At 41.9% G+C, this 12,026-nt stretch overlaps 1 protein-coding gene across 1 annotated transcript in view; it reads left to right on the top strand.

Annotated features, from left to right (window-relative positions):
* The window catches only part of TMEM255B (transmembrane protein 255B), a gene marked incomplete at both ends in the record, with an annotated part of 75,770 nt that overhangs the window by 48,302 nt on the left and 15,442 nt on the right, over positions 1-12,026 (top strand). The window contains one exon of the mRNA XM_080363524.1: positions 9,098-9,178. Coding sequence (XP_080219650.1) covers positions 9,098-9,178 — 81 coding nt within the window. The remainder of the gene's footprint in view (positions 1-9,097; positions 9,179-12,026) is intronic.

Genomic DNA, 12,026 nt, shown 5'->3' with positions numbered 1-12,026 from the left:
TTGGTGGCAATGAGATCAAAGCTGTTAATAACTCTAGAGAAGACTTGCCTGGTGCATGGTCGAAATGTGAAGCAGGTAGGAATTATTGGAGAATTACAGAATCATTTAGGTTGGAAAAGACCTTTAATGTCATTGAGTCCAACCGCAAACGTAACTTTGCCAAGTCCACCAGTACACTTAATTGTCTTCCCATAACTTTACTTGACCAGCTTCCTCAGTTTCAAATAAAATTCAGATATTTTTCACAACTCCCGTTTTTCGGGCATCTCTCCATGACATTCAGGACTTTATTTTCTAGCACCTAGACTTAATTTCAGCGTCATCGTTTTGTAAAACCTGGGGTTTTGTAGCAACCACAACATTCCAGATTACTGTCAGCCAAATGCTTATAGCCAATTTTTTAAGCGTTTTGAGTTTCTCAGTGAATGAGAGAAACGGAGATGCAGTGCCTGGTTCGAGTATCAGCCCCTTGAGCATCCCTGGCACTGACTGAAGGAGCACATCTTCTCAATGCAATGCAACAAAGGCCAGGAGCTGATGCCTGGCGCTCCCACAAGAGCAGTCCCTGATGTTGAAGGGGAAGGAGAGGAGCCCACTGAGTCCCGTGGTGGTGGTGGGCAGCCTCAGGGCACTGTCCTGTCTAAGGAGGCACCTTTATCTGTGGTAACACACACTCTGTCCTGCCCAGAGGCTTCTGCAGTTGGGCAGTGACCCCTCTCTTCCCAGCTGCTCTCTGAAATGCAAAGATTATGAAAACAATGTAATTATTACAGAAATAAATCTCAGTGAGGCATATGAGGAGTAGTATTTTAATAACTATCTGTAAAGTATGTCTCCAAAAATGTAACATCTCATTAATTATGGGTAAAGCATTCTGTTGGTCTACCAGGAGGTTAAAGGTTCTTTATCAAGCACAAGGGAAGATATAGGTTTGCAAGAAATTAGCCAATTTAAAAATGGTTATTGTAAATAGTTTATTTTCTTTTCCATCAATTGATGTGGGTTCAATATTTGGAAATCTGGAATAGCAGAGTTCGGGGGGGAGGGAGGGCCAGTATTATTTCTGCTCTTTTCTTAAAATAGTGAAATTATGCAAGATAAATTGCCTTCTGAAAGCCTCTTTTGCTCCAGAAATTGCAAACTGAAAACCAAATTGCATGTTTAGCTGCCAATGAACAAAAACCCAAAGCAACAGTAAAAAACAAAAACAAAACAAAACACCCTTCCTTCTAATTCCAGAAGGTATCATCATGTGCTTTATGTGAGATTTGCAAGGCTTGGGAGCAAACTACCCCTTCACTGCAGTATTGAGGATAGTGACTTGTACCTTAGACTCACATGTTCCTTAATACCCATCTTGCCACAGCCAATATGGAAGCTGTTAATAACATTTAAAAAATTCACAATTTTATTTTGTCTATGAGTGAAAACGCAAAAGTATTTATATCAAACACTCCTATGAGCCCCTGGGATCTCCTAGCAGCGGTCTTCCTCAGTAGATGCCAATCTCATTGAAAATGTTGTTGAAAATGATCGAGAAACATCTCTTGGTCAGAGAGAGACAGGAACGACAAAAGATTTGTAGCATTTCCTCTTGTTATTTGTACAGGGTGGGATCCAGTCAGTTTTAGGTCAGGTCCCCAGACACCAGTCCCGTCTGCCTGCTTTCCCAGACTCCTAATATGTTGACACTTTCTTTTGTGAGATTCTTCTGTCTTTGGTCTGACAGCTCTCAGGTCTGTATGCTTCCCTGTGCCATGTGCTCTCAGATAGTCAGTGTGAGGCAGACAAAGATACCTATGCTGCATCTAGCCCTCCAGAGAAACATAAAATCTAGTTCTTAATGACCTCTGTTTGTTCATATTTGCATGCCTGCTTTCAGAAAGTTAGCGAAGAGCCTGATCTTGGAGGGAGTGATAATCTCCAGAACACCCAGCTGTTGGCACAGGGCTGAGCTGGCACTGAAGGCTCATATTTTGGTTTGCTTTTAGGATTAAACGTGAAAAATCTTGGCAGCTCCCTCTCCTATTCATCTCCTAGCTATGCTGTAGATGAAAAGGACCTACAAAAATGTTGCAGGAAGAAAATAGCAGATGAGAAACTTCAAGTTAATGAGCCACTAAAAACATCAGTCTGGTTTCAGTCTCCTCAATTTTATCTATATTTGTCTTTTTCATGTGCCCAGGACCATTCTGTGGTCCCCAGGCCAACTGGCATGGTGAAGCCCACGACCTTACTCTTAAAGTCTCTTAGAGTCACAGGCAGCATGGCAATGTCCAAATTACTTACTGGGAATGGTTCTTGGTCCATGCTAATTTCCAGACCATGCCCAGAAATTATTTTGGAAGAGTGATAGTAGGCCAAGGCCAAAGCCATCAGAGGCACAGTTCTAACAATTTAATGGGCTGGATGATTGAGTTTCAGGCCTGTGAACATTCCCTGGCACTGATTAATCTACACTTCTATCAATGCAGCCATGGAAGCTAAGACTGAATAAATACCGTAATTGGAAAAAAGTAGCCCTCATTATATAATTATTTCAATAAATTATTAGCCATGTTTTGTGTCTGTAAAATATGACATAAATTTCAGTCAATACAGTTTATGCTATATTTCAGTTTCCAGAAAGTGGACTGATGTAAAAGGGAGATGGAATTTTCCCTGTTTTATCCAAAATATATGTTTTCTCCAAGGAAACAAAAACTGGAATAGAAAAATCTACTTTCCATGCCTCAGTTAAGAGCCATACAACCTCCTCTCCCAAAGATACTGTTCAAAGAATACTTTCCTTACACAAATAACATGTTGCAATGCTCCCACCATCAAAGAGAATGTGAGTTTTTTATTGTATGCTCTTAAAAGAAAGCAACCAACCAAACCAAACCCCTCTATATTTGGATCAAATCTTGTCTTCTTTGGCATAAAGCCTTCCCTCTTATCCGTCTGTTCATCACCCACAGGTTCTAATACACATGCAAGCAAAATATTAAAATAAAAACTGTGCAAGAACAGGGAGAGTTATTGTTTGCTCTGTAGGGTTCAAGGCTGAGCAATTCTGATTTGCCTGAAATTAAAGGGAATTACTGGGTGTACAGATTTTTTTTAACATCTCTGAAAGTTTTAAACCAAATTCTAGTATGATTACTGGTAGGCCTTGTAGGAGCCTTGAGAGTCCAATCTCAGAGGCTCGTAGATGGTCTTCAGTAGCCTGATCTTAATCTGTTTCTGCCAAATTCAGCAGCAAGACTTCTTTTGACTTCAGTGCATCCAGTTTTGCCACAACTTTAAAAGTATTTCCCAAACCAGCATATTACATGACCAGGTTTTACCAGGAGCTTCCTCAAACACTGTTATTGGAACAGAGCTCTGCAGTATCTCACACTAATGTGTAATATTAATATATAAACAATAATGCATTCCCCTTCTCTGCTTCTTTGAGTAACTCTCTTTAACTGGAAATGGGCAGGTAGGGAACATCTGTTGTTTGGAACTCTGCTCCTGTACACAGAGGACAAACACCAGTAGGCTGGCAAAAAGAGTAAGAATTCTGTATTAAAATGTAGTTGCATGCTTGGGTTTATTTACTGATGTAAAAGAAAAATGGCTGGTTTTCATTCAGTCCTTCTGAGCACTGGAAAATATGACTTCTTAGCTAATTGGTTTTGTTGTGGTTACTCATTATCTGTGTTCCCACAGAGCTTAAGACTGGTAGTCATCTTTTCTGCTCGGTGTCTGCGTATTCAGGTCTTTTTTATTGTATGCTGATGCCACTTTTACTTTATGTATTTGTGTGTTTGCATATAATGGGCAGTTACAGTCAGATTGCCATCAGTTTAGATTTAGAAAATGTTTTTTAAATGTAATCTTACTTATTTCTACACAGTGATAAGTGAAGATATAACAGAATATTGTTGCCATATACTTTAAAGCCACTGTTAGTAGATGAAATATATATACACACACGTATAATATGTAAAAATAGCTCCGTCTCTACCAGTATTGCTATAAGCAGTAGAATCATGTAGAATCAAGGACTGGTAGGTTTCCTATATTCATACACCAACTGCAGTGAGGAATATGAAAATATAAGGTATTTTATGAGCAGTCTCTCAGGAGTACTTTTATAGCTTTGAAGTATGTCTCATTTGCCTTTGTTATTAGAAAGGCCAATAAAATCCAGTGAGTGCTAATGCAATGTGATATACTGTTGGAAAATTTTAAAAAACTTTTTAATGTCTGTGTGGTGCCTTATTCATATAGACGCCTTAGTAGACAGACAGACCACAACACGTCTATGACATGAAAATATAATTCAAATAGAAGCTTTTACCAATGCAACCTTTTGGTATCCCTGGTGTACCTCTACTTAAAAGCTGAATGGTTTAGGTGTTGAATTCTGTGGGTGACCAGATAAAGTCAGTGTTATCTAATCTTTGTTATTTTTACATACTGAAACATCACTCCTTTATTTTGATTTGGGGTCCCCAGACTGATTGCACATACAGATGCGTTTAGAAGAACAGCTGAGAAAAGTCTGATTCCATCTTCTTACTTCGCCCGTCAGGTATTGATACAGATTGATAAGGTACACCAGAGCTTTCTCTTCTCTATACTGAACAGTCCCAGCTCTCTCAGCTTCTTCTCTTATGACAGATGCTTCAGTCTGTTAATTTCTTCTTGGTCCTTTTCTTAACTAACGCTAGTATGCCCATGTCTCCCTCATACTGGGGATCCCGGTGCTGGACCCAGCACTCCAGACAAGTCTAATCAGTACGGAAGAGAGAGGAAGGATCACCTCCCTGGATCTGCTGATGATGCTCTTCCTAAAGCAGACAAGGATACTGCTGGCCTTTTTTGTCACAAGGAAGTGTTGCTGGGTCATGTTCAACCTGCTGCCCACCAGGACCTGCAGGTTCTTCTCTGTGAAGCTGCTTTCCAGCCATTCAGCCCACGGCCTTTTCTGGTGCATGGGATTATTCCTCCCCAGGTACAGGATTTGGCATTTCCCTGTGCTGAACTTCTTGAGGTTCCTATGGGCCATTTCTCCAGGGCGGGTCCCTCTAAATGACAGCACAGTCCTCTGATGTTTCAGCCACTCCTCGTAGTTTTGTATCATCTACAAGCTTGCAGAGTGCACTCTACCCATCATCCAGTTCAGTAATTAAGATGTTACACCATATTGTTCCCAGTAATGACCCCTGGGGTAGACCACTGTTGAGTAGCCTCCAGCTGGACTTCATATCACTGATTACACCATGATCTCAGCAGTTCTGCCAGCTTTCAGTCCACCATACTGCCCCTTTGTTTAGCTTGCACTTCATCAGCTTGTCTGTGAGGATATTATGAGAGACTGCCACAGGCCTTACTGAAGATAAACGACATCTGGAAGCATATGAGTGAGAAGCTCCATTTATCCACCAAACCAATCACATCCTTGTAGAAGGCTAACAGGTTGGTCAGACATGATCCCCCATTTGTAAATCCATGCTGACTACTCCAAATCACCTCCTTGTCCTTGAGATGTTTGGAAATGGTTTCCAACATTATTTGATCCTTCACCTTCCCACCAGTGTGTAGTCCCTTGGATTCTGTTTCTTGTCATGCTTGAAGGTAGGAGTGACATTTGCTTTCTTCAAGCCCTCAGAAATCTTCCCTGAACACTGTGACATTTCAAAGATGACTGAGAACAACTTTACATTGACATCATGGATCCTCCTTGGTACTCGCGGGTGCATCCCACGAGGTCCTATGGACTTGTGTGTCTCCAGCCTGTTTAAACGTTCCCTAACCTGGTCCTTCTCCACCAAGGGTAAGTCTTTCTTGTCCCAGATTTTCCCAGTGGTCTCCATTGAAGACCAAGACAAAGAAGGCATTGATTACCTTGGCCTTTATCATGTCTTTTGTCATCAGGTCACCTGTCTCATTTGGCAGTGTGCCCATATTTTCCCTAATTGCTCTTTTGCTGCTAATACACCCACAGAAGCCCTTCTTGTTGCCCTTTGCAGCCCTCACTGAATTGCACTCCAGGTGAGCTTTGGCTTTCTTAACCCCATCCCTGCATGTTCATATAATTTTTCTGTTTTCCTCCCTGGTGACTTGCCCCTGACTGCACTTATAGTGAACTTCTTTTTTATATCTGAGTTATATGAGCAATTCCTTGACCATCCAGATAGGCCTCCTGCTGCCTTTGCTTGATTTTCTTTTTGTTGGGATGAACTCCTCTTAAACTTGGAGGAGGAGATCCTTGAATATTAACCTGGACCCCACTGCTTTCCAGGACTGTTTCCCATGGGATTCTTCCAAGCAGGGTCTCAAATAGGCCAGAGTCTCCTTTCCTAAAGTCCAGGGTTGGGATCCTGCTTTTTTTCCTGCTCCCTCCTCTCCACATCCTGAACTCCACCATCTCAACATCAGGGGCAAGGCTTCCCCCAGCCTTCACATACCTGACCAATCCTTCCTTGTTTGTAAGAATGAAGTCCAGCAGAGCTCCTCTCTTTGTCAGCTCCTTGATCACCCATGTGAGGAAGTTGTTGTTAATGCATTCCAGAACTCTTCTGGATTACTTGTGCCCTCCTGTGTTGTCCTTCCAGCAGATACATTGTGCCTTTGCCAGGTATTGGGGTAAGGTCCTTTACTATTTTGAAGGAATAAAGTAGTTAAAGTACTTTGTGAACACCAGGACCTGTGAGTGCAAGGCTTCTTCCAGTTGTCTGAAGAAGCCTCGTCTACTTTTTCCTGATCAGGCAGTCTGATCAGACACTCACCTCAACGTTGCCCATCTTGTTCTGGCCTCTAACACTGACATACAAGCTCTCAGCTGGCTCCTTATCTGTCCTTAAGCAGAACTCCATGCATTCTTGCTACTTTTTCTCATAAACAGCAACTCCTCCTTTCTGCCATCCTACATGTCCTTCCTAAAAAGCCTGTATCCATCCATGACAGCACTCCAGTCCTGTGAGCTATCCTACTATGTCTCTGATCCTGATGAGATCATTGCCCTGTGACTGCACACAAACCTCAAACTGTTTGTTATCCATGCTGTGTGTGTGAGTGTACAGAGACTTCAAAGAGTGCTAGGCATCCCAGAAAAGGGATGAGAGCTTTCCTTGTGCTATCCTATGGATGCTTCCTTATTCATGTGCATACACTTGAGAGTGTCCCATTTAGCCCTGTTATGTTGATTGGGAGATTTCTCTTGTCCGCATCACCCTGTTCCCCTTGCTTGTCTCATTGATCTGCTAGTTCCTCATCCGATTGTTTGTCCTCATCTCCTTCCCCTGTTGCTCCTAATTTAAAGCTCTCATCACCAGTTGACTAGACTGTAAGCAAAAATGCTTTTTCCCTGATTAGTCAAGTGGATCCCATCTCTTCCAATAAGTCCATGGTCATAAAAGCCAAATTCCTGTTGCCGACACCAGATGTACAGTCAGTTATTGACCTGCTGGATCCATCCAGCCTTCTCGAGCCATTTCTCCTCACTATCAGGACTGAGAACACCCCTTGGGCTCCATGCCCTTGACCATTTCCAAGATCTTTCAGGATCAAACTGAGACTTGTTATTGTTGTGAATATGATGAAAAGCAGTTCTTCATTGATTTGCTCCTCATGGTAGCAAAAGCCGTTTCTACTGCTCCCTCCTCTCTCATTTCATCCCCACACAACAGATGAAATCAGGGTTGGAGTATGACCCTCTGTGAAAGAAGGGCAACACAGCCTTTGGCTGATCCTGTGCTTACTGTGCTAGTAGAGAAACTCCAATCCTGTTAGTCCTCCAGACCACATCTGTCCTTGGAAATCATGGTGAAAGGGTCATGCTTTCCCTGGCCTACAGAAGAATGTTGTCCTAGCTCAAGACATGGCATGCTGTTTGCGTAGCGTTTGCTTTTCCTCTAGAGAAAAGCAGTTACTGAAGCATTTTTTATTATACTTGTGTGATATAAATAAATATTTTTTGATTCAGGAAGCTAACCTTTCCCTAACCCTTAGGAGCTGGTGTCCAAACTTTCTTGGGTTTGCCAGTATGATCAGAAAGGCAAACAAGCTGATGGATGAGCTTTATTCATTGACCTGTCTGCATTCCTGCCTAGCTCTGCATTTTTACTGTCTATGTATTTGGGGTCAGCAGATTTATACAGTTCACACTTCATTATCCAACAAACATAGAATACTCAGAAGTGATCTTAAGTAGTACAGATATTTCTGCAATTTCTGGATTATTGCTGGATAGGTCATAAAACTTTAAAATGCAGTGAAATTTAATCAGCACAGATTTCTGCTAACAACTTAAGTAGTCCTTTGCTTGTAAGTTAGCATGGAAAAAGTTATAAAGCATATAATAAGCTACCATATTTTCTCTTGAGAGGGGTCTGACTGACATACTGGAGAGCACCTGAGTGCTTTTGAAGGTACAGATCGTGACCTGGGACCAGATAAGTGACAGAAAGTTGAAGAAGACTTTTTTCCAACGTAAATCATTCACCTACTTTGATTTGGGATAGACATCTGATCATAGAGAACTCTTCAGTCGTCAGATCCTCCCTAGGTAAATATGGTCTCATCCTGGAACTGGCTGAGGTGTGCACACTTTGGCCTTCAAATGGCTGTTTGCCAAGTTTGGAAACACACATCTTCCATCTGGCCAAGGATATTTCATTGTGTTCTTCCTTTGTATCAGCTTGTGGGAACTGTTACAAGCAAAATATTAAATATGACCGGTGAATGCATCTTTTGCAGTAAGCATAGGAAAATAAGGCAAAACCAAATTTGGTGCAAATTCCTTCCCCTTTATGCCTTCATTTCTTCATTATTCTTTCTCTTTCTTTTGAGATTTTAAGTGTGTGTAGTAAGTGAAATGCTTAAAGTATTAAGTATTTTATTTTTTTTCACTATGGACATGATTCAAATCCTTAAAAAAGAAAGTCCCATATCTCGAAGACAAATAGCGGAGTAATTCTTTGTGCTGGGTAAGAAACTGTACCAGGAAAAAGAGTGATTGGACCATTCTCATGCTGTAAGCATCTGCCATGGGGACATGGAACGTGGTGCCTTCAAACTTCCTCCAGACTGAGTACTTTTTTGGCCGTTTTTCTCTTTACAGGAACCCAGACCTTTGTACAACAAAAGGTGCCAGTTTTATTCAAGTGGAACAGGATTCCTATATGATGCCTACCAGACAGAGGTAAACAAACTCACCTCATCACACAGTCATTTCTGCTGAGCTTTGAGGGGCTGGGGAGGAGGGAGGCAGGTGATTGAGAGCATGTCTGTGCATGTAGGTCACGAGCTGATAGAAACCCTACTGTTTTTTCTCACACGAGTGACTCCCTGCTTGTCCAAGCCTCTGATGATGGCAAATCATTACAGCCAGTGAGGCTTTGAGTCATCATCCGTGTTTCTGTCCAGTACATTACTCTGGGACTGGAATGATTCCTAGTCCATCTATACTGTATAATAGCTGTCTGGGATGTATTTGTCACATTGGCATCTTTCTCTAACTCGTATTCCACTTCAAGTGGAATAGGAAATACCTAAATGAATCCATTTCCATTGTCCAGAAGACTTCAAATCTCCTCTGTATTTATCCAGCACAGGCCAAGAATGTCAGCAGTTCAAATACAGCTTTTTTATTATCTCAATGGCATTAACATGGTCAGAAGGCTGCCCATACCCAAATGGCTAGAAATCCAGATTTAGTTTCTATTCCTAGTTTTCATTTTATTTTGTGGTAAATTGGTGGGCATGAAAATAAAATCAGGCAGAGCAGGATGGAGAACAGCTAAACAGTGGTATAAATTAAAAGAAGCCAGATGTCCTTCATCACCATTCCTGCCATGGCTAAGAAAAAGCGTATGGGGAATGTTACTGTTAATAATTCTAGACAGTTTAGCAAAGTATATTACCAGGTTAAGCAGCTAAGACTCTTTAAATCTTGCTGCTAGGGCACCTCGTTGTTGATTCTAGAAAATGTATGACAAAAATATTTCATTGACTTCCTTGCCTGAAGACCTACCCAGACAAACTTATGATCTTTGACAACACCCTTTCCTGTAAGTTTTACTCCATCCTTTTCTGAAGTCTGCAGGCACAGTCTGATGCAGACATGGCCCAAGAAATGCTTCTGATTCCTGTAATAAGCATGTAGCTGGCATCACACTGTCCACAACTCCCTGCAGGTGACCCCAGCATCAGGCTTCTGGCCAGACAGGTTTCCTCAGCTCTGCACATTCTGGGAATGTCTAAAGTTGGGCCACTCAGAGCTCCTTGCTCTGTTCTGGCAAAACCCCTGCATCTTTTAAAAGTCTAGTTAGTTTGTAATAACATTCTTGTCTGGTTGACCACTGATCTAAAGTCAGCACGTGCTAATTCAGAGTTAATGATCCATGGCATTTGAACTTGGCTTTTGCTTTTCCAAAGTTAGCCAGCTAGTGAGCTGGGGACATGCTCTGCATGCCAGGAAAACACCTAACTAGGCAGGCAGATTGTTTCCTGAGTAAAAAGTACCTTTTCATTGCCATCTCTATCCTGTGAGTGGTCTCCAGCTCATGTAGTTTACCTGTTTTGGTTCTTCTCTTTGCTTGAAGCAGAAGGAATTTGCTTTTCTTGCAGTTACCATGAGGTGAGAACATATCTTCAACTGATGCTAAGGGGATAGACAGACACAAAGAGCCAGAACATGAAAAAGCTAAATGTCTGATCACTGAAATGAAGTAATAGGTCTTGACATGCAGAACACCCACAAATGGCCTGTTTCTACCACCCTTGCTCACACCACATAGTAACTTGTTTATTTTGGTTCATTTGCTGTTCTCCTAAAAAGGAGTGTCTTGCTCTTTACATGTTTTTAAAATGCAGTGATAAAAATAGACAACTACAACTAATAGTAACTCCCTTGGCCAATAATTTAATGTATCTTGTAGCCTAGAAGCAGCTAAAAACACATTTAAGATCTTGCTGATCTCGTGGTTTTGTACTTCTAGTCTTCTACAATAAAAAGGAGCAAACTGTCTCCATTGATACTTGGAGAGGGGAAAACTACTTTTCTTTCCTATCAGAAGTGTCCCCAAAGCCATGCATCAAACAAACCACCTTTTTAGCAGCCCACTCCATCTTACGAAGTTCTTCGATCCCAGTCATGCATGTGTAAAGGGAAAAGGATATTTTAACTATGCAGGTTCTAGGCCATTTTGACAGCATACAGGAGGTCAAACCCAAAATCTTAAGTTCTACTCAGTACAAAAGCACTGGAGTGTCCCAACAAAATGGCTATGGTAGCAAGTGCATTGGCACTCTTTCCTCCAGGATCAGTTTTCAAACTGCTGTGAGAAGCATCCAGATGTGATGCTTCAGTCACTTCTGAGCTGGATCTTATGAAGCCGAGGCAGCGGCTGACGGCAGCGCGCTCCTTTTCTGCAGCAAATTGCAGCTCAGGCTGTGGATGGCTGCAGCTGAATGTGGCTTCAGGCCAACAATACCCCGATGTGACTTTCCAATAAGTTCAGACAGAATAGAATGAGGCTGATGAAACAAGGTCCTATCTCAGAGTGAGATACTCTTGTGGCAAGCGAGATGTGCACCTGTCAAGCTGTGAGCTACATTTCCCATATGCAACCTAGACTGAGACCATCCTTCCATTTTGGATTAGAAGAGCTGATTTACATGAGACACTAACCATAGGTACAGCCTTGTCCTGGGCAGCAAAGCAATCCCAAGGCACCATTTTAACTTCTTTTTAACTTTAGTTTTGTCACCCAGTTTCCACTTCTCAAGCAAATCCTGCTAAGGACAAGTGTGGCAAGTCTGTGACCAGCTGCAAGGTGAGCTTTGGTGCTAAGTGTGTGTTCAAGGCTTTCCTTTTGGCTGGGAACACGTGAGGAGTACACGCTCATCAACAGTGGCAGTTTTCACACTATAAAGGATGCACAGATCCAGAACTCAGAAACTGAGAAAACGTGGTTTAATGTCTCCTGTGGAGACTATCCCTCAGACACACATTCATGGATAAGCAAAACTGTCTGACCGATGCTTTT

The sequence above is a fragment of the Nesoenas mayeri genome (genome assembly GCF_963082525.1).
Source record: "Nesoenas mayeri genome assembly, chromosome: 1".
Taxonomy (NCBI): domain Eukaryota; kingdom Metazoa; phylum Chordata; class Aves; order Columbiformes; family Columbidae; genus Nesoenas; species Nesoenas mayeri.
The sequence above is the reverse complement of the archived record's forward strand: the minus strand, read 5'-3'. Positions and strand labels throughout refer to the sequence as shown.